The sequence below is a fragment of the Acipenser ruthenus genome, chromosome 5, assembly GCF_902713425.1.
Source record: "Acipenser ruthenus chromosome 5, fAciRut3.2 maternal haplotype, whole genome shotgun sequence".
NCBI lineage: Eukaryota > Metazoa > Chordata > Actinopteri > Acipenseriformes > Acipenseridae > Acipenser > Acipenser ruthenus.
This window is the reverse complement of record NC_081193.1, coordinates 38,381,273-38,403,270: the sequence shown is the minus strand read 5'-3', so window position 1 is coordinate 38,403,270 and position 21,998 is coordinate 38,381,273. Positions and strand designations below refer to the sequence as shown.

General features: G+C 39.2%; 1 protein-coding gene across 5 annotated transcripts; it reads left to right on the top strand.

Annotated features, from left to right (window-relative positions):
• The first annotated feature begins 79 nt into the window (after positions 1 to 79).
• On the top strand, positions 80 to 15,918 carry LOC117402559 (high mobility group nucleosome-binding domain-containing protein 3-like). 5 transcript variants are annotated; one of them, XM_059024148.1, is made up of 8 exons: positions 83 to 173; positions 272 to 332; positions 6,881 to 6,931; positions 7,372 to 7,401; positions 8,519 to 8,572; positions 14,396 to 14,506; positions 14,671 to 14,763; positions 15,314 to 15,918. In XM_059024148.1, the coding sequence occupies exons 2-8, from the start codon at positions 318 to 320 to the stop codon at positions 15,350 to 15,352; spliced, it is 393 nt and encodes a 130-aa protein (XP_058880131.1). In that variant the 5' UTR covers positions 83 to 173; positions 272 to 317; the 3' UTR covers positions 15,353 to 15,918. The 5 variants fall into 5 exon arrangements, with proteins under 5 accessions (XP_058880130.1, XP_058880131.1, XP_058880129.1 ...); XM_059024147.1 differs by lacking the exon at positions 272 to 332 and having other exon boundaries at positions 80 to 173; positions 8,522 to 8,572; XM_059024146.1 differs by lacking the exon at positions 272 to 332 and having other exon boundaries at positions 89 to 173.
• The last annotated feature ends 6,080 nt before the right edge of the window (positions 15,919 to 21,998 follow it).

The window sequence follows — 21,998 nt, the reverse complement described above, 5'->3', positions numbered from 1 at the left end:
GCATATGGCATTTTCTGGCCAATCATAACAACGTAGAAGACCAGTAATATACTCAGAACCAATGGACCAGGTTAAGTGATTAACATATGCGACACGGTAACCCAATCTGTTTGTACTACATGAAATTCTATTTTGTATTACCGGCCAATGGGCGACAAGGGGCAGAGTTGGAGGTATGCATATTATTAAAATGTTATGATTGGAGGTGTTTCGATAGTGATCCTGTATTTCTGTGTTAGTTAGAAACTCGCACCTTGCTTGATCTTTGCAGATTATTTTACATCTACTGAACAGTTTTATTTTACAACGCCGAAAACATGCCGAAGAGGAGGGTAAGTAATGCAATGCGTGTGTGTTTATTAAATTGTGGTGCTTTTGTAAGATTTTTTGGGGGCGGGGGTATATAGATATATCTAACAGGTGAATCGATAATACACTTTTAAAAATGCTCCGGTCTTTTGACATTTGTAAAGAAAATATAAACTACACTGATGAAACTGCTTTTTGAACGTGTCATTGTTTTTTTGTGAACTCGCCACTTGCCTTTTCGTCGATGATGTTGTTTGGTAAGTGGTTGTTTTTACCTGCTTGTCATTTTCGAATTGTTAAGCGGTTCCGAGTTTACTTGTGTGCTCCGTGAATGTCATTTTGCACGGAGCCACGCCGGTACACAACATTGGCAGTTCTGTCGGCGTACTGTGTGTGTGTGTGTGTGTGTGTGTGTGTGTGTGTGTTGGTACATTGATGCTCTGCTGTGCTTTTTAGTTTTCATAGGTGGATTTGTTGTTTCTTCATCGGTCGATGGTGGATCTTAGATAAACAAAAAAGCCATATTTAAACCTACAGCCTCCTTCTCCTCCTTTCCTCCTGTTACAGACCCGTATGTAACCATCTCTCGTGTCAATCACAAGAGAAACCCAGGGCAGGGGTACAGTGGGGGTAGGGATTAGTGTCGAGCCAGTCAAACCCAACGGCGCATGGAGAAGAGTAGGCAGACCCACTCTGTACTCGTTCAGCAACCAACATGAGTGACCATGGGGGGATATGGAAGACCATCCTGGTCAAAAACGCCTTATTTAGTACTCGTTCTAATTATTAAATGTGTAGAAACAATTGGCGAAAATACTAGATTCTGATTGGCTGAAACCTTCTCCCTAGCTATTAGATCTCTGGTGATAGTACAACAGCGCGGAACTTATTTCTCAGAATGGCCTCATCACAGTAAACAAAATCAATACGCCAACTGTAACTGTACGCCTGGGTAAACAAAACCACTCGAGTTAGTCAGTATGACAGCAAACCCTGAGATTAACTACAAAACTTCTGCACCTGAAAACATTGAAAAAGAAAAGAAAATGTCGACTTCTCACCATACTGAGGTAATGAAGCATATTTAGACAATCTAGAAATGAATACAACTGAGGGAAACACCAAGCACCAGACAAAATGGGCTATTTATTATTATTTATTTCTTAGCTATGAAAGTTTTCTGTGACTGGCTAACTGAAAAGAACATTGATTTAAAAACAAAACTTCACAACAGCAGCAGCTGAGTCTACTGGACAAAACCCATACATACACGTTGAAACAATGAATGGCAACATCCAGTTAAATATCTACAAAGCCTAAACAAGAAACTATTATCGAAGCCCCAAAAAAGAAAATATTATACAAAACGGTTTAAAATCAAAAGTTTTATTGTTAAGGTAACAATATTAATTACTGTGGAACTACTTTTGTTTCTCAGTGGAAGGTTACACAAATACAAATTATTAAAAAAAAAAAAAAAGTATTCTTTATTTACCAACAAAAACACACTCATAGGCCCATTTTAATAATAGCAATAATACTCTCCAGGGTCTGAGTGTTATCATGAGATGTCGCCACTTCTCGGGTTGTTGAAGGCACTTGACTGTCTCGTGCCTCACAACGCACCCAAGGCGTGGTGGTATTTCATGATAACACTCACCCTGTTGTGTATTATTGCTTAATTATTACACATACTAATTTGGCCAATCAGATAACTGTAAATGAAGTGAGAACCAATTAATTTAAAGAAAATAGTAAGTGTAATATATTATAATCCAATTAAAAGTTGCCTTACATTTGCCATTCCCGCCAAATTAGTGGCGGTATATGGACTTGGCATTGGGTAAAGTCTAGTGAAAGATGGATAGTCCCGGACCCTCTGAGACCAGCATCAACCGACGGTTTCAGAGCCTTAGAAATCGCTTTAATTCAGTGGTAACCCAACTGTAACTAGGGCTGGGTATCGGCGGTGTCTTCACGATACAATACATATCGCGATACAAGGGTCACCATACGATACGTATCGCGATACAGTAAATTAAGCATGAAACATAAAATCACACAGTTGTCTCATGTGCTTGTGCAAGCGTTTGCAATAACACTGGTAAAGCACTTTTGGTCAAATAAGCTTCACGGCCTGTTTTGCTTTCGTTTCCTATATTCTTTAAAATACAGTACATTTCTTTAAAACAAAATCACAAATCGTCTCCAGACAAAGTTTTTGTCTTAGGCCAGGCCCCCCAAAAATTGGTTGCCAAATTCAATAGCTGGGTGCCACTTCAGGAGTAAGTTAATTGCTATCATGTTCAACTGCTTAAAATACAACAACTTGAGACACTAAAGTGATACTAAAACATTAACTTAATGTCTGTACTCACTTGTTTGTGTCACATTCTGCTGAGTGGTTAATCTATGCAGCTGATGACTACAATGAACTCAGCATGTTTATATTTTAAATATTTGTGTCTAGAATTGGTGACGGCGCCTCTAATTGTGTACAGTGTAACATGAGAAATAGCATGCTGCAGCTCCAATGCTCAGTGTCCGTGAAGTCCTGATATGATAGCATGTAAACGGACAGCTCTTATGATTAAATGTTACCGTTTATTATTCAGTAAAAACAAGTTTAAATTAGAGTGAGTTGGTTCTGCTATTTACGATTTAAAATACTAAGGGGTAGATTTACTAAAGTGTTGCGTCTGTCGCAATAGTCGCAAACCAGTTGCAAACGAGTCTGAAGTCTCGGCTGAAATGTACGAAACAAGCGCAATGCTGTTAGCGACTTTTTAGGGAATGCTTTGCGGCAGCAGTTTTTCTTTGCGGTTCAACCTTAGATGATTATGTAATTATGGGTGTTCCTGCATAAATTTGCAAAAAGAGGGTGGAAATGAGGGTTCACAAATATTATAATTAGGGCTTCAGAATTTCGTTTTTAACCGATAAAACCCGATAAAACACCCCCGATACAAAAAAAAATGAAATTGGTGATTAGCCATTAAACACCAGAAAACACCAGAAAAACTGTGGAAATGGTTAATCAGTTCAGATTTAAAATGAGATTACAATCAGGATGGAGGCTTGTTAGCAGGATTTAAAGCTGTATTACAGTTAAGATACGGAGGATTTAAAACAGAATTGTGGCGGAATGTACAAAAATGCCTTCACTCAAAAACCCCAGAAGAATGTGCCCGTGACCATAGGGATTTCGTTGTGGAATACAGCAAATGAAAGAAGGTACAAGTGTGCAAGTACTGTTGAGTTACTACTATATATATTTTGACAGAAAAAAAAACCCGCTCAAGCATTTTGGAAAGTAACCAAAAACACTAATTTCATACAGTATATCAAAAACGAAAGCCCCGAAAAAAAACGATTTACATAAAACTCGAAAATGGCTACAAATAAGCACAGAAAAATACAATTAATAAAACCCGAAAAACAGAAACCCGTTTTAAAAGACCCTTTTAAACAGTCGCAATTGTTGCTGGCATTTCCCAGTCTGCTTTTTCTCGTGCGTTGCCAGTTGTGCTCAATGCAGTTTTGAGACGAACACCCAAGTACCTAATTTTCACTAAAGTCAGGGTTTACTTACAAGCCTGAAAACATATTTCTATGACATTTCTGTGCTAGGAACGGTAGGCTGCACACGTGCCACTAACCCCTTAGTTTCAATTTAAAATAATCTTTTATCCACGTTGTACCAGTAGGCTAAAGTAAAAAGAAAGTGTGCTAGGTATTCATTTGATTTTACTACTGTACTGTATACTGTATAGGCCTACTGTACAGATTTATATTTTTACATAATGTAATGTGTAGCCTACCCAAAATACATTAGTGTTATTTCAGTGCAATGATTTATATTTAATATACATTGAGAACTATAAATGTATATGTGTGAGATTTTATTGTATTGTTTTTAAGCCCGACACCTCCTTATGTCGGACAGACATGTCCGGTTTAGCGAGGGGCTACTGTATGATTTATGAAAAGCTTTTTGGGGGTGAAGGTTGGGGCCCCACTATAGAATCTGATGGGATTAAACTGCCTTTTATTTTATGCTAGAGATCTTGCTAAGAAGATGCAACAATTATTTAAATTAGTATATTGCGGCTCTTTTCATTAATATATCTTCTTAGTACATACAACAAAATGTATACTTTGCGAATCGTCGCAACAAAAATGCAAATTGCGGTATGTTTGTGCTGCGACAGGGGTCACTGTATCGATAATCGTATTGTCAAAAAGAAATCACGGTTCACTGTAACTAATGTGTAATTTTAATCAAGTGTTGAAAGCTCTGACATTGAATCTAATATTAGTTATGGTAACTCAATATTTTTGTGTAAAACTGAAATAAATATAATTAGAAAATAAAAAAGCAGTAAAAGACTGAACAGTCCTGAGGATAACCGGTAGCTGGTTCCACCACAGGGGGGCGAGGGAAGAGAAGGAGCGAGCATGGGAGGAAGGAGAGTGAAGAGAAGGCATAACAAGTCGGCCAGTAGACGATGAGCGGAGAGCGCCAGAGAGAATATAAAGAGACACAAGGGATTGGAGATAGGAAGGGGCAGTATGATGAATAGTGCAATAGGCAAGAGCAAGGGTCTTAAATTGGATGCGAGCAGAGATAGGTAGCCAGTGGAGAGTGTGAAGCGAGGGGTAGCGTGACAGTAGCAGGGTTGGGAGAATAGGCTACCAGGCGAGCAGCAGAATTCTGAATAAGCTGAAGAGGGTGAATAGCCGAAGTAGGGAGACCAGCGAGGAGAGAGTTACAATAATCCAATCTAGAAAGAACAAGAGCCGGGACCAGGAGTTGAATGGAATAAGTAGATAGAACAGGGCAGATTCTATAGATGTTGCTAAGAAAGAAACGACAAGTACGTGTTAGTGAAGAGATGTGTTGAGAATAGGATAGGGAAGGGTCCAAAATAACACCTAGGTTTCTTGCAGAAGGAGAAAGGTACTACTGTAAAATGACCAACCATTCATTTATTCTTATTTAGAACACATAATATTTTATGTATTTTGATTGGTCCAAATCAATATGTGTACTAAATATTTGAAACGTGTACTAAGTAACACGTTTTTGACCCGTATGGCCTTCCACAAGGGGTTTGATTATAACGCATAGTAATGCTAGTACTGTGTCTATAGACGACCTATCTTGCAGAATAAAACGGGTTAAACAGTCGAGCCCAGTAAATCAGCAAATCCCCTAATCTACTTTAACAACACTAAATCGTTTTTCTTCATTGGTCATCGCTAGGAGAGGCAGAGACGGGTGATGATATAGATAGATATTTGCATGATGGGGAATATAAGGAAGGGAACTGCGCTGCTGTAGAGGTGACAGTTCCCACGCAGCGCTAGACAGACAAGAAACACAATTTAACCCATTCCTAAGTGGTTGTGCCCTGACATAAAGTTTAAACAGATCGTGCACAGAACAAAGAAGAGGACTTTCAAATCCAATCATGAGCACAAGACATGAAACATCATTTACTTATTTGTTCTGATCATGGGCATTCAGAAAATTAACGTGGGAAGGAAATTTCGCTGATATTTCAACCCTGTTGTAAAAGTAAGTGAAAGCAAAAATTATGCTTATCACTCTTTGGCAATTCACAGTGATCAATTTTCCAGAATATTTGTTTTCACTGGCTGTTGTAATGCTAAAAACAAATGACTAAGACCATAATTTATTTTTTCAAATTCTATAAAACATTATAAAAGGGTCTACAAGTTGTGGTTTTACAGATCAGTAGACTTGAAAGACAGCATAGGGATTCAAAGGAAGAATGTAAACCATAAACGAAGCCAGTGCTATACAGGGAAGTATCCATTGATGCTACGGTAGTTTGTTACAATGTACTGTATTTAATCAGTATAGTACAACGACAGTTTGGTGTGATTCGCTGAAGTCTCATTTGTTTATTGTATATATTGGTGTGCTTAACCAATCAGAACGGAGGATGAGCAGTCTATCATTATATACATCGATATAAATACTGCATAATCGATTCAATAATTACATTTTTGTAACGCGCATAGTTAATAACATTATTTAAGTTTATCAACAAAACTGCACCGAACGCCCTGTCTTGCTATTTACAGTATTTCTGCCAGGCAAGCAGTCGGCATGCTCTTCTTTTCCTGCTTGTGTTAGCTAGCATCTGATTTGCTGGTCCCATCCTACCAGCGAATCAGTTTTGAAAATGCCCCTCTGTGTATTCACTGTATAAACAAACCAAAAAAAAGCACATTGCCTTGTATCCAGAGCAGAACGACAGGCTTGTATTCCTGGCAAACAGCCTATAAATAAATTGTGCACATTGAAGAAAATTGCCTGTATATAGTGTAGATATTTCTACCTTCTACTCTGGTAGACAAGTGTCCACTTTTCAATTACATATACATTCCAAGCAGAATTTGTTGAAATGCTAGTCCACAAAGAAGTTTCTTTAGTTTTGCTCACCACTGTCTTTTACTTAACCTTTGGGTAACCTACATTTTTTCAATGTGGATAAATGCAGAGATATTTTTAAATAAGATGTTTTACTTTTTTCTTCAGTCTGAGGAAGTTGCTGAAGGCAAAGACTCAACAAAAGTAATAAAACCAGAGGTAAGTATACTAGGTAATTTAAAACGTTGATTCCAAAAGTTAAAATCCATTTAGCACAGGCAATCCAAGCATACAGGTTGCTGTTTGTGATGTTATGAAAAGATCATGTTGATCGGATGTATGCCATGTGTGCTGGTTTACTTAGAACTTATTGGCAGTGTTCTGAAATGTCCTTTGAAAGATGCATGTAGTAGTTTCCTGGAAGATCAGCTATCCTATGCCATCAGCTACATTATTCAGCAAACCTGAGTAAAATCAGTTCTCTGTTTCCCCTAGAGGAAAGATTTCCATGCAGTTTCATAAAATTCACTTCATCACCTAACGGGCATGCAGTCCTAGCACACTCAATCCAGTGCATTGTCACGTGTTATTATTTAGAAGCTTTAGCTATAATGACTTGTTTATCTTTTTATTTCTAATTGGCATTGACTGTTTTCTAGGCAACAAGAAGATCTTCAAGAATCTTGGCTGTAAGTGGATGAATGGTCTTAATTTCTTACAGTAATGATATTTGTAAGGATGCTGCAGTAATAAGGGTGTTGTAGGTCTAGATACAATAGTCAGCAGGATAGTACCAAATGCCTCCAGAACTCCAGTTTGGCTGCACATCGGTTGTAAGATGATCTACAGTGAACACAATGTTCTTCTGCAATTCTACTGTACATATATTTAATGTATATATTTCAACTAAACTAGAAGGTTATAGTCTATGAAAAGGTAATATCTGTACTCATTTGCTACAGTTGTTACTGGGCCTCTTCCTAGATATATAAAATGACATACGTCTGAATTAGCATGGGTACCCTAATTTAAACAAAATAATAATACATGTATGGTATATCTTCTTTTTATTTTCATAATTTAGTCTTAAATTTAACCTATATTTTCTTATTTTTTACATTGAAATAATGACTAGCGTTTCTTTTTGTTTTTCTTTTTTTCTTTGAAAACCATATTTGTCCATTGTCATGACGTACAGAAAATGACAAATCAAGTTAGCCTCGGTAACCCCATTGGTTTTTCCTCTACTGTCTTCTGTATGTTTTGTTCGGTCCCAACAAATTATAATAGAAGGAGGCTGTGTGGTCCAGTGGTTAAAGAAAAGGGCTTGTAACCAGGAGGTCCCCGGTTCAAATCCCACCTCAGCTACTGACTCATTGTGTGACCCTGAGCAAGTCACTTAACCTCCTTGTGCTCCGTCTTTCGGGTGAGACGTAATTGTAAGTGACTCTGAAGCGGATGCATAGTTCACACGCCTTATAGTCTCTGTAAGTCTCCTTGGATAAAGGCGTCTGCTAAAAATAAACAAAAAGAAAATAAAACAAGCAAGGGGATCACTTTGTTTTTGCTTATTGAAAAATACATTAAATCTTATAACAAACCAATCATAATCTGGAGCACACCACCTCACATAGCAGTGTTCCTGAAGAATACATAAGTACACCAGTGGCCCTCAGGTTGATTTGTAAATTGCAGTATGATGTAAATTGGAAATAACATCTGAGGCTTAAAGTAACTCTGTTTGTTTATTTATTTATTTATTTATTTATTTATTGATTGATTGTATTTTATTTTTGAAATAAAAAGCAGGGACCTCCACAACCTAAACAGGAGCCTAAACCTAAGAAGCCAGCTGCTAAGGTAAGAATAAAACAGAAGGAATACATTTGCAACCTGTCCACAAAACATAATCGTAGAGGCCTTGGTAAATTTGCTTATTTACTAGACCACTTTGCAGGTCTGTAGTGATGAAAGAGTTAAGTAATGAAGCACAAAATGTTATTTACTTAACATAAGTTACCAAGCTTTGAAAACACCCTACTATGAGTTTTACTGCAGACAAAGGGAGCAGTCTGTGTCTTATTAGGAGTGTTATAAAGGTATCTTTGTGCTAAAAGGTTTAGGAAACTCGGGGGTGAACGGTGAAAGTCTGTTTTGCATGTTAGAATAAAAGCTATTTCAGCTTACCAGCACTGCATGAAGGAGGGTGTTTTAAGTCAGTAAGAAAGTGTGTTTGTGTTTGACTGTAGCAACTTCCATTGTCCCTTGTCTGACATAGTAAACTCGCATTTGTAATTGTAAATGAGTACTCCAGATTGGCCGGTTTACCTATGGAAAACGGGGATATATAGGTCCGGCAATGGGGATGTAGTGGAGGTGCACATACACTCATTTTTTACGTACAGTGGTACCAAAAATTATTCAGTTACCCTAAAATAAACCTTTTGCATCCCTTGTTTTTGCTGCATACCATTTATTTTATTGGTCATTATGAATACACCCCGAAACTTGACTTATAAATAGAGTGACTATATGGTTAGTTAGTTAGTTGATATGTTACGGGCAAACCCCAAACTCCCAGGCAAAGTCTGAAATGAATCTCAGAGATCCTTCATTTTATGTTTTCAGGGGACAGACAGAGCTACAATTTGAAGAGCTTGTTTGAACTGCCTACCTGAGTAGAGTTATTCACTCACTCACTCATCGTATTCATGAAGTCCGGTTTCAGAAAATAGGCATATTTAAATATGTATTTCTATTGACGACATGACTAATATTTAATGGGATATTGTGGCAAAGTGCCCCGCCCCTGTGTGCATTTGTGTGATCTGTGTTGTATGTTGCGTGCGTGTGTGTGTTAATGTTGGTGTATAGATTGGTACACGGGATATAAACGGGTCTGTGTTTCACGTATATTTAAAGTGTAGATTTGTATTTAGGCACGAGGAGAGCACAAATCACTTCACGTGCTGGTTAAATGTAATATGTGAGCACGGGGTTGCACAGAATTAATTCACGTGCTGGGATTCAAGTGAATGATTAATTAGTAATTGAATCCCAGCACAACAGTATATATAGATGCACATTTTCACTCAGTCGTGGTTGGGTGTTCGGAAGAGGAGAACGGGTGAGAGAGAGAGGAGAGTTAAAATCATTAGAAAGATAGTAAAGATAAGTGTTTGTTCTCACCGTGTTTGTTTGTCTCCGTGCACCGTTTGTTAAGTGTTTAGTCGTTTTGTTTATATGTTTCTTTTGGCGTCAAGTGCCGTGTCCAGTGTTTTTGTCTGTTCCAACCTTTTATTTTCTGTTCTGTTTATTAAATGGTGAACGCGATCACGCGTTCAGCCTCACCAAAACCCCATCTCTCTGTCGTTTGTGTTCCTGTTTCTGGTCTGACGCCACCCACTCCGGCCGTCTTTGTGACACGTGGTGTCATCGTGGGATAACAGCGCCTCCAAGCGTCAGACCAGGAGAGGGGGTTTTGTGTTTAAAAAAAAAAAAAAAAAAACCCACAGGACTGGTTTAAAAAAAAAAAAAAGTGAAAATGGAAGGCTGGAGAGACGGCTGCCGGGACCTGGAGGACCTCCTCGGGGGCCTCGAGGACCAAGGCTGGTGCATGGCCTGTGGAGTCTACGGACACACGGTGGCGATCTGCCCCTTCCAAGGTGAGGAGGAGGAGGAACCGGATAAAGAGGTGAAGGACAGGGAGGAGGAGTGCCGCCTAAGGGCCAGGCATCCACGGCGATGTAACAAGCCATCGCCGGGGTGCCTCCTCTGCGACCAGGATCACCTGTTCGCCCACTGTCCCTTCCGCAGCTATGGGGAGGAGCCTGAGCGTCCACAGACCAAGCGGGAGGAGCCTGAGCGTCCACAGCCCAAATGGGAGGAGCCTGAACGTCCTACGCCTGAGTGGGAGGAGCCCGAACGTCCTACGCCTGAGTGGGAGGAGCCCGAACGTCCTACGCCTGAGTGGGAGGAGCCCGAACGTCCTACGCCTGAGTGGGAGGAGCCCGAACGTCCTACGCCTGAGTGGGAGGAGCCCGAACGTCCTACGCCTGAGTGGGGGGAGCCCGAACGTCCACAGCCCAAGAGGGGGGAGTCGGTGCGTCCACAGCCCAAAAGGGAGGAGTCGGTGCGTCCACAGCCCAAAAGGGAGGAGTCGGTGCGTCCACAGCCCAAAAGGGAGGAGTCGGTGCGTCCACAGCCCAAAGGGAGGCAAGTCGGGGCTTCCACAGCCCTGGGACCCAAGCCACCAGCAGAGGGAAAATGCCTGCTGGTTCAGCCCCAAGGGCCGGAAGGGGAGGAGTTACAGGCCCAACCCCCTGGAAATTTTTGGGGGGGAGAGGGGCAGGAGGCTGGTGTCCCCCAGCAGCCTCTATTCATGCTGCTGAAGGCAGCACGGCGCGCACCAGCCCAGCCGCCACAGCGGATGGAGCCAGCGCCGCCAGGAGCAGAGGAGCTGCCTCTGCCTCCGCCACCTCCACCGCTTCCTCCACTAGGAGCAGAGGAGCAGGAGCTGCCTCTGCCTCCACCACCACCAGGAGCAGAGGAGCAGGAGCTGCCTCTGCCTCCGCCACCTCCACCGCTTCCTCCACTAGGAGCAGAGGAGCAGGAGCTGCCTCTGCCTCCACCACCGCCAGGAGCAGAGGAGCTGGAGCTGCCTCTGCCTCCACCACCTCCAGGAGCAGAGGAGCTGGAGCTGCCTCTGCCTCCACCACCTCCAGGAGCAGAGGAGCAGGAGCTGCCTCTGCCTCCACCACCTCCAGGAGCAGAGGAGCAGGAGCTGCCTCTGCCTCCACCACCTCCAGGAGCAGAGGAGCTGGAGCTGCCTCTGCCTCCACCACCGCCAGGAGCAGAGGAGCTGGAGCTGCCTCTGCCTCCACCACCTCCAGGAGCAGAGGAGCTGGAGCTGCCTCTGCCTCCACCACCGCCAGGAGCAGAGGAGCTGGAGCTGCCTCTGCCTCCGCCACCGCCCGGAGCAGAGGAGCAGGAGCTGCCTCTGCTGCCCGTACCTCCGCAGGGAGTACGGTGGCCGGAGCCCCAGAAAGGGGAGCTGCCGGCCACGAAGAAGGGGGACGAGGTCTGGAGACCACTTTCCCCAGCAGCAGTTTCGCTGCAGGAGTTCTTGTGGCCGGAGCCCCACAGGAGGGAGCTGCCGGCTACGAAGAAGGGGGAGGTCGGGGGACCACCTGCCCCCGCAGCTTTTTCGCTGCAGGATGGGACCAACAGGCTGTCAGCCGTGCCACTACCGGCAGGGGTGCTGACAGCATTGCCAGCCAAGGGCCCACTGAAGCCTCCCTTCCCAGCCCGAGACTTTGTTCTGGACTGCTGGGTTTTTAAGGGGGGAGGTGGCCGTTGAGGCCATGTGTGCTGCGCACAAGGGGGGGTATATGTGGCAAAGTGCCCCGCCCCTGTGTGCATTTGTGTGATCTGTGTTGTATGTTGCGTGCGTGTGTGTGTTAATGTTGGTGTATAGATTGGTACACGGGATATAAACGGGTCTGTGTTTCACGTATATTTAAAGTGTAGATTTGTATTTAGGCACGAGGAGAGCACAAATCACTTCACGTGCTGGTTAAATGTAATATGTGAGCACGGGGTTGCACAGAATTAATTCACGTGCTGGGATTCAAGTGAATGATTAATTAGTAATTGAATCCCAGCACAACAGTATATATAGATGCACATTTTCACTCAGTCGTGGTTGGGTGTTCGGAAGAGGAGAACGGGTGAGAGAGAGAGGAGAGTTAAAATCATTAGAAAGATAGTAAAGATAAGTGTTTGTTCTCACCGTGTTTGTTTGTCTCCGTGCACCGTTTGTTAAGTGTTTAGTCGTTTTGTTTATATGTTTCTTTTGGCGTCAAGTGCCGTGTCCAGTGTTTTTGTCTGTTTACAACCCTTTTATTTGTTAATAAACGCTGAGTGCAGCCATTGCACTCAGCTCATCACAACCACTGTCTCTGTATTCCTTCCTGCTTCCGGTCTGACGCCACCCACTCTGGCCGTCTTTGTGACAGATATACAAGACAAATTTATTTTAAACAAATGATTAAAATCTAGATATGTACGTACACTCTGTCACTCTTCTGAGTACTCTCCAACTCTTAGATCGCTTATCATAAACACTGTCAAACATGAATCGGCTAATTATTCATGTTCCACCCAGTAACTGCATTCATCTCTCTGATTGGACAGTTCAACTCCTTATTATTATTGCTGGTTGTTATTATGTTATTAATAATACTGTCCTTTTTATACCCAAGTGTCAATGGGGTTTCTCATGTTAATTCCTTGTTCTGAAGGTCTGCCTGTCACTCAGAACAGGAATGAAAGAACAGAGGGAGTGATTCGGACTCTGCCCAAGAAGCAGTGGGCAGACTGCAGTTTGACCGGGCAAAGCCCGAAATAAGTTATTTTAATTTTTATGTTGGGCTTTGCCCAAAGTCATTGGGCAATTCGTGAATTGCCCGCATTTCAGGCTTTGCCTGTAACAGATGTAACCAGTTTGGGTATGATGTCTAAATAGATTATCACCATTCCGGGCTAATTAAAATGGGCCTATTATTATTATTATTATTATTATTATTAGGCTTCCATGCCATAGGCTGGGAAGCCTATTGTTATTGCTGGGATTATTCTTTTTATTATTATTTTTCTTTCCACCAAAACTTGCTCAAACTCACCAGATTCGGTAGGTTGGTAGATGCTTATGGGAAGATAGAAAATGCTAATGAACATATGTCGTAAGTCACATGGTCTGGCCACCATATTGTATTGAAAAAAAACATTTTGCCGAAATATAAAAATGTGTCTTTTGAAAACCACTTATTGCAGAGTGCTGAAAGTTGGTATAGTTGTTGAGGGATAGTCTAAGATTAACTGGTGTTCGTAAGAAGCTGATAGGTTGACGTCAGAATCGCACGATACAGACGTCATGATCACAAACTACAAAGATCTTCTTCTCCCAAACAGCTAGTCCGATTAAACCCAATAGCACATATGATTGTAGTGTGGTTGTCTTTTAAAGGGTGTTAAAGGGAAGTTGCTACAATAAAAAGCATGACGGTCACGTTGGATGACATCATCAACTTACAAAATTGGCTAATAACTCATTGTAGACTGCAGATAGAGCCATGGTTACTATGGAACACATATAGTAACCCATGTATGCTCTATACAAAAAAATGTCTGCCCGTGACCTTTGACCTCTTCTAAAGGTCAAATGTAAAACTGGCCAATAACTCCTAAGAGAGTGCACATAGGGTCATGATTACTATGTAAAAATGGCATTCTTCACTATTTGCTAAAATGTTTGGTACTGGTATTGGTACTGGCATTCTGCACTATTTTTTAAAGTGTTTAGTACTGGTACTGGCATTTTGCACTGTTTGCTAAAGTGTTTGGTACTGGTACTGTTACTGGCATTCTGCACTGTTTGCTAAAGTGTTTGGTATTGGCATTCTGCACTATTTGCTAAAGTGTTTGGGACTGTTACTGGTACTGGAAGCAGTAAAGTTGCTGGCAACTCTAGTTGTTGTTGTTGTTGTTATTGTTATTATTATTATTATTATTATTATTATTAATAATATTATTATTATTATTTTTTTTTAGCATTGGTATTTTCAGGTAAGATATGTGGCTTTGTAGAACATTCGCTTACTGCTTTGTACATTTCTTTTGCAGAAGCAAGCAGGAGAAAAAGCACCAGCAAAAGGCAAGAAAGGAGGTAAAAAAGACAACAAGCCAGCTGAAGGCACTGTGCCCGCTGAAAATGGGGAAACCAAGACTGAAGAGGTAACACTTGCCTTGAGACCTCTCCACTGCCTGTGCTCTGAGATTGACTAATATTGATCACATTTACTACTTAATGCTGGCCGATTTGATTGTGTCACCTTTTCCCAGTTACCTTGCATGTATAATCTTTTTTTGTTTGTTTTTTTACCCCCGTGATATTTCAGATCCATATTTCTCGTTCCTCTGTTAGTGTGTCTTCATCTAGAAGTACTCCTCCCAGCTTGCTGTCAGTAAAAGGGCAAGCTGAAACAGTGAAAGTAAATAAGGGTATGCTAGTGTATTCTGTGTGCAGTGTATAGACTCGGCTTGAGGTGTGTGTTCTTCAATTGAGACAGCTAAGGCCTGGATTAAATCAATGTTATAGTGCTGCCATAACCTTAACTGTCTATATCTGTGGCAGCACCTGGTTTCATGAAAGTAGATGGCCAGTAGATAGCTTGATTTGGGGGTAGTGTATTTGAAAATCACACAGGTACAGTTGTGAAAGACTAAACTGTCCTATTAAAAAAAAAAAAGGACTTTCCAATGCTGTTCAGACAGAACAGTCTTTTAATAACCAGATTATGCTATCTAATTTAAATACCATTATAACTGCTGTGGGGTATACTCTCAGAATTATTTATTTTTTCTCCAATTTTCAAGGAAAGGTATTGATTGGGATAGAGAAACTTGCAAGCACACAAGTACATTAATTGCAGAAGGTACTGTGTAGGATGTTAATAGACAATATATGTGATTTGCAGTGGTGTAGTGGGCTTGATTGTCTTTGCTTTTGGATAACTCAGCCTTTTTATCCCCCCCTTCTAGGCAGAGAAAAATGAATCTACTGGTGACAAGAAAGAATGAATGAAGCATCTGACATCATGAACTTTTAGTTGATTTTATGTACCTCTTGTACAACGAGAAAGAAGAATATTTTTTATCAAGTATTTTGTAAATGCTATTTTTTTTAGACCTGTGGTAGTGGAATTTACCAGTATACATTGTTAAGATTTATTTTAATAAAAAAGTCTTGCTCACTAGGATTTATTTTTACCAATACTCCCTTGTTCATGACAGTGGTTTATCTTTATCAAATGAAATTAAATTATGAAACAATTGTGTGATTGGATTCACATTCCCTGCACTCCCTGCTATGTTCATTTGAGACGACTCTAGAGCTTGTAGTGACTTGTGTGTGTTTTGGTAGATTTTCTTTTTTATCATTATTTGATATTTTTTGTATTTATTTTTCGGGGGCAGATTTTAAATAGCAATAATCAGTGGTGCTTTATACTAAAAGTTTACGTGGTTGTTAAAACAAAACAAAAACAAAAAAACAAATGGAGGTATATGTGATCAATCACTACCTGTTTGGGATTAATTCCGTGGAACTATTTTAAAATAAAAAAGAAACTTGTTTGGTTTGTGAATGTTTTGTGTCGTTCCTTTTCTGTGCCTAGTAAACATATCTTTCGGATGATTATAGTAACTTCCTCAAGTGTTATTTATCAAAATGTTCTGGGTGACAGATGGGTGAAAGCAACAGGCACTCAAGGTCAAAAATGGTCATCTTTTGTACATTTTAGTTGAATTAGGATCATGAGAATTCATTTTGATAGATCTTAATACTACAGTTTGCTGCTTTATTATAGTTGTTTGTATCGGGTGTGCTATGAGTTTCACTTTCATTTTTTGGAATTTTAAATTCACAGGCAAATTTAAGAATGAAGAAAGCATATACAAATGAAGAGGTAGTAGTGGCTGAGACAAAATGCTGCCTTTGCTTAATGACATCCAACTTTGAGCACATACATTCAGATACGTATTAAAATATGTTGCTATGCTATATTATTATGCAAACCCTTTTGAGATTTGTAGAAACCAGTACTAAAGAAAACATCTTTCCTTTTTCTATATGAAAACATTAACTTCTAGTAATCACGTCCTTTTAATCTCTTGTTATTAGTGTTTATTTATTTATTTATCTATTTTAAATTTGGTAAAAACAATACAAATGGTATTTTTAGCAACAACTTTAACATCAGCAAACCTTCAGGTACTTATGTAATTATAATGTTCAGTTTCATTATAGCAATAAACATAAAGCCAGCAGTTCATTCTTAAATGCCAATATTTTCTGCATAGTTTCCATGTAAAATGGACTATACAAACACAAACTCAGTTGTGCTGCTGTATTGAAATATCTAATGCACAGACTCCATTCAAAAAGCAGTTCCTTTACTACTAAGGGTGTTAGCAACACACACCCTGCCATGACTTAATTTAAACTATAAACAGCAGCTACCACTGCTGGGTTCCTCCATATATACTGTCCCACATTCTGCTATTCTTAATAATTTATAGTTAAAAATAATGTGATATTAGCAAACTGTTTTAACCAAGTTCTCTAGATACAAGTGTAAACTGTAACGTGTGATTGAACAAATGTGACCCTCTATTAGCTCCCTGTCACATGAACTGTTTGATTAAGGGTATGTTAGTAAAAACTCCTGATCAGAAATTTTTACTACTTAAAACTGATTCCTTTGCAAATGATACCTATTAAAAGTGGGTTGGTGATGAAAACTATGTTTTTTTTTAATAGCTAATACATGCTATAATCAGTTTTCTTTCTTGCATACGTGAGAGATTGCTTGTGCTGTTTAAAAGAACATCAATACAACACATAGACAACATATTGTGAATTTTAAATACCAAGATCGGCTGTTTGTGCTTGTCCTTGGAGTTCAAAGACAGGCAGATCACCAAACGCATGGTTTAAGTATGGTAGAGGAAAACTGACACCTCTAAATACACTACAAAAATAAAGAAAAAATACAAATACAAATAAAAAGCTTTTTTTGCATTGAGATTGCTGTCTTTAAAAGGAGTGTCACTAATCTTTTTGAAGCATAACCAAATTTGCTAAGCAGTATAAAAAATGTAATCATGTAAACTGAGAGCATGGGCAATTTACTCCAAACTGTCAGCAATTTTTATCTGGGGAAAAAAACCCACTATATTTTTTAAATGAATAGTAAACAGCTTTAGACGACTCAAGCCTCCTAATGAAATGTCTGAGTTGTTTATTTCCGGTTTGGTGATTTTATTGGGTGCGTTTTTCCTATCTGAAAAAAATATGCTCGTGACAATTTGGAGTAAATATCTCGGAGAATCTGGCTCCATGTGTCTTAGAACAATGGAGGCTAAAGCTGGTAAAAGCTTTCAACGTCAAATGTAGTTTTTGAAGAATCTGAAACGTGAAATATAGTCCCATCCCCCACTCCCGACACACACATCTTTACTGTAAAAATTGGTGCATAATTCCACTTGACATTCTAGGCATCTTGGGTGTCCTGGAAATAAACTTGAATTGAAGAAAAGAAAAATGTAAACAGATGACTTACCCATCAAAAAATCATGAAATATTGAAATCAGTGAGTTAGTTATGGGCCCCTACACAGTAAAATATACAATATACCATTGTTTGTAATTTACTAGTAACATGGCTTAACTGTGAATAAAGAGGGGACTAGTAATATTTTTTGATTACTAGCCCAAACTGAGGGTGTGAATTATACATGGATTTATGATTTTTGCATTAAATCACAGATACTATTTAGTGATCAGTTAACACATACATTGTATCTGTGTGAATGGGCAATACACAGATGAGCTGTATTAATTGTGGGAAATCGAACCATATCCACATTGTGCTTATTACAATCTTTTGGCCTTTTAGCGGCATTAGTAGCTTCTATTCATAGAACTTTTGAAGGAGGACTGAGAGGCTCCTACTAATTTGTGTCCTGTGTCTGGGCTTTAACTGAGTTGAAATGTGTCAGAGTTTTTTTTTATCATTCAAACAACAGTGCTTTTACTAGGTGATCCATTGAGGACCCCCTCTACAGAGGATATAGTTAAGTGGAACTGGGAGAGAACCAATGAATATGATATTATAGTTCACTGAGAATGCATATGCCTGATGATGGATATTGTGGAGGTGAGTACACATGCTACACAAGAGTTATTTGTACTTGTCTATATGTGATAAAAACAAATAAATAAAAAAAACACCTAATGTATACATTCTTTACCAAAAGTTATATATATATATATGGTGGTCGTGGTGAACTACTTTTTAATGATACTGGTAAATCAAATGTTTTATTTAGAACTGTGGTGGGTGTATCTTAAAAGCAATGTTTTAATTATATAAATATATATCAGGATAGATCCATTGAGATTCAAGACACGTCAACAGTTTCCTGTTTCGGCACATTCTGTGTCTTTTCTTTATAGTGATGTTGTTGTTAAGGAAACAACACAAGCCACTACCGTCCATGTTTTCTAGATAATTCATGCTAGATACAGTATCCAAAATACAGTACTTACCATAGAAGCTTCCCTTTCTCTTACTTAAATTGAACATGCCAAGAATAAGAGAAAAAATGTGAGAGAATATAGTAATTTCAACTACAGCAGGTATGACGAGGAGCAATTGGCTCTGTCTGTGGTGAATCAGGAGGGAGAGGTGCAAGACAACAGCCCATTCATGGGGGATACCTTGGTCAGGTGTTTCAGTTCAACCATTCAGAAATATACCAGATATATTAGATAAAACATCTGTGCCAGCAAAGAAGGACCTTCTATAGGAACTCAACAGAAAAAATAATAATAATCGAAAAATCACTACTGCTTGTAACAGTATGTATTAGTGGATGGCTATCATAATAGACATCTATTAGGCTACAACATGGTATCAAAGTACTAAGTGTTTATTGGGTAACAATCTGGTACATAGTAAATGGTTCTTGATATTTAACCATTTATAACTTATGTGCCCACAGTGAAGATAATATATTTTCTCCCTGGTTTTATTTGTAATGGCTTTGATACAGAAATACTATTTCATTTGGAAAAAAAATACATTGCTGTTTTTTGATGGTGATACATCACTGAAAAATGCAGTATCAAATCAAATTTTCTACAGTGGTGTGACATGTTGTAGTAGTATATAAATTACATATCAGATGACAAACCCTCAATATTTCCTCTATACAAATAGAGGAAATATAGGAATTGCAGAACCAAAATGTAGAAGAAACATCAGAAGATTTGAGGATGTAAATATAGGAGTGAAAAAAGAAACACATTTTTTGAAGCAATCTAGCTGTATGCTCTGGAATAATATATAATTAACCTAACTTGTAATTCTATAAGTCATAAAAAACATTATTAAAAAAAACACAACAAAAAACAGCATTAATAATATTGTTTTGGATGTACCATTTAAACATCTTGTAGACTTGTCATGAGTGCCCTTCAGGTTGCCCATTATGGCCAAACACCCTGTTATGCAGATATTTCTAAATCTTCATCCAACCCCAATATATAAAAAAGCAAGGCAAGGAAAAGGGTCAGCTGTATAAACGTTTGATGTATACAGAAAGAGAGGTTGATTGTACCAACGTATATCCAAGGGTAAATCACAGACTTTTTGAAGCATTTTACAGCACAAAGGAATCACCCTGAATTGCATCAACTACCTATCCATGAATTGCCTCATAAAAACAAGGTTGATGCAAACCATGTGGATTCCTCAGTGGTGCAAATGCTCTCAAATCCAGCTGGGGTTTATCCCAAAAGGGTAGAGGTTGACATTTGACATTCTAGGCATCTTGGGTGTCCAGTGGGTGTCCACAAACAAAACCATTTACAATAAACACTCCTGTGGGTGTTGGTCACTAAAAATGCCATCATTAAAACTTAGGGAAACGAGTACAGAATAGTTGAGATCAGGACTAAATTGTGCTCCGCAATTCAGACCAATCCCCATGTGTGTAAAAAAGTCAATCCCCTTTGAGCTTTTACTATTAGGGTAAAATATGGGAAGCCAATTCCTAAACATATGATCAACACATTTAATATACAAATATAACAAAATATAGGAATACTTTCCCAAATATAGTTGTTTTAGAACAGAAAAAAAATCTAAATAGATTTAGGTTTCATAACCCGGTAACCTGGAATAGAAAACTATGTACAGTAATTTTGAAAGAAATTTTATATCATATTTTGTTTTCTATAAAAAGCTATATTTTAATACCCAAAACAAATCCTTCACCTTAAACAAGGAACACATAAAAGCACCTGTGGTCCTGACAGCAAGTACACCTGTATCTTTTGTTAATCTCGACTGATGGAAAGCTCAGGATGGCGAGTGGCTTTGCAGGAACCTACAAAGACCATTCAGTGGGGTTTGTATGCAGCTATACAAAATTCACATGCTTTGACAAAATACAACTGCTGATGTTAGAAAGTGAAAGGTCAGCAGCAGGGCAGCGGTGTCACAAGAGCACTGAAAGGACCTCACTGCTCTGAACAAGTGACCCAGCACAATTACACTCTCAGCTGCATATAACTGCATCATATCTGTCAGCAGTGACCCAGTAGCAGATACTGCTACTACCGGTATGTCTCTTTTGCAGAAAATACATTACAGCTTTTACTGTAACTACTCAAGGGGCTGTCTGAAAATGATCTTTTTAGACGTGGTCATTATATGTAGGCTTTTAATCATTGGAAATATGAACAAGGAGGCTGTGTGGTCCAGTGGTTAAAGAAATGGGCTTGTAACCAGGAGGTCCGTGGTTCAAATCCCACCTCAGCCACTAACTCATTGTGTGACCCTGAGTAAGTCACTTAACCTCCTTGTGCTCCGTCTTTCAGGTGAGATGTAAATGTAAGTGACTCTGCAGCTGATGCATAGTTCACACACCCTAGTCTCTGTAAGTCGCCTTGGATAAAGGAGTCAGCTAAATAAACAAATAATAATAATAATAACATGAGGATACATCTGTGGACAGGTGGACCTATCATACAGGTGGTCTTTATCACAGTGCAGTTGGTAAATGGGTTTATTCATTAGTGTAAAGTTTAGTATATTTAGTGTTGATGTTCTGTGAAAATGGAAAACACTAAAAAAATCAATAGTGTGCAAATATACTCATTGGATTTAGGCAGTTAGTTGCAAACATCTTGTTTAAATCAATGTAAAGTGCAAATTTGTACAATTGCAAAATGTGGTCATTAAACTGAAAACTGGTCTTCCTCTAGCCATATATTAATCCTATTTATTTAAACTAAATAGCAGCCACCTTTAAAATAATTACAGCCTATTGAGTACCTAGCATCTACCCGTGCATGTGATTCTCATTAGTCTAAATATGTAAAACATCAGGGATGGTTCTGTTTTAGTGAATGTTACAATGATGCTGTTTAGATCGATTGAATAAATCCAAATATGTGTTTACACTTGCGTGTTATAAAAAAATGAAAAATATGTTTAATATTGTTTTATATCCCTGGTTATTAGCATTTTTATTTCTCCCACTAATATGTCTAACAAAGCAGCAAAACTGTTTTTATTCTGATGAAGCACAGTGCTGATATCTGCAATCATGCAATCTGACACACTCTCACTAAAACTGGTCACACACATTAATAT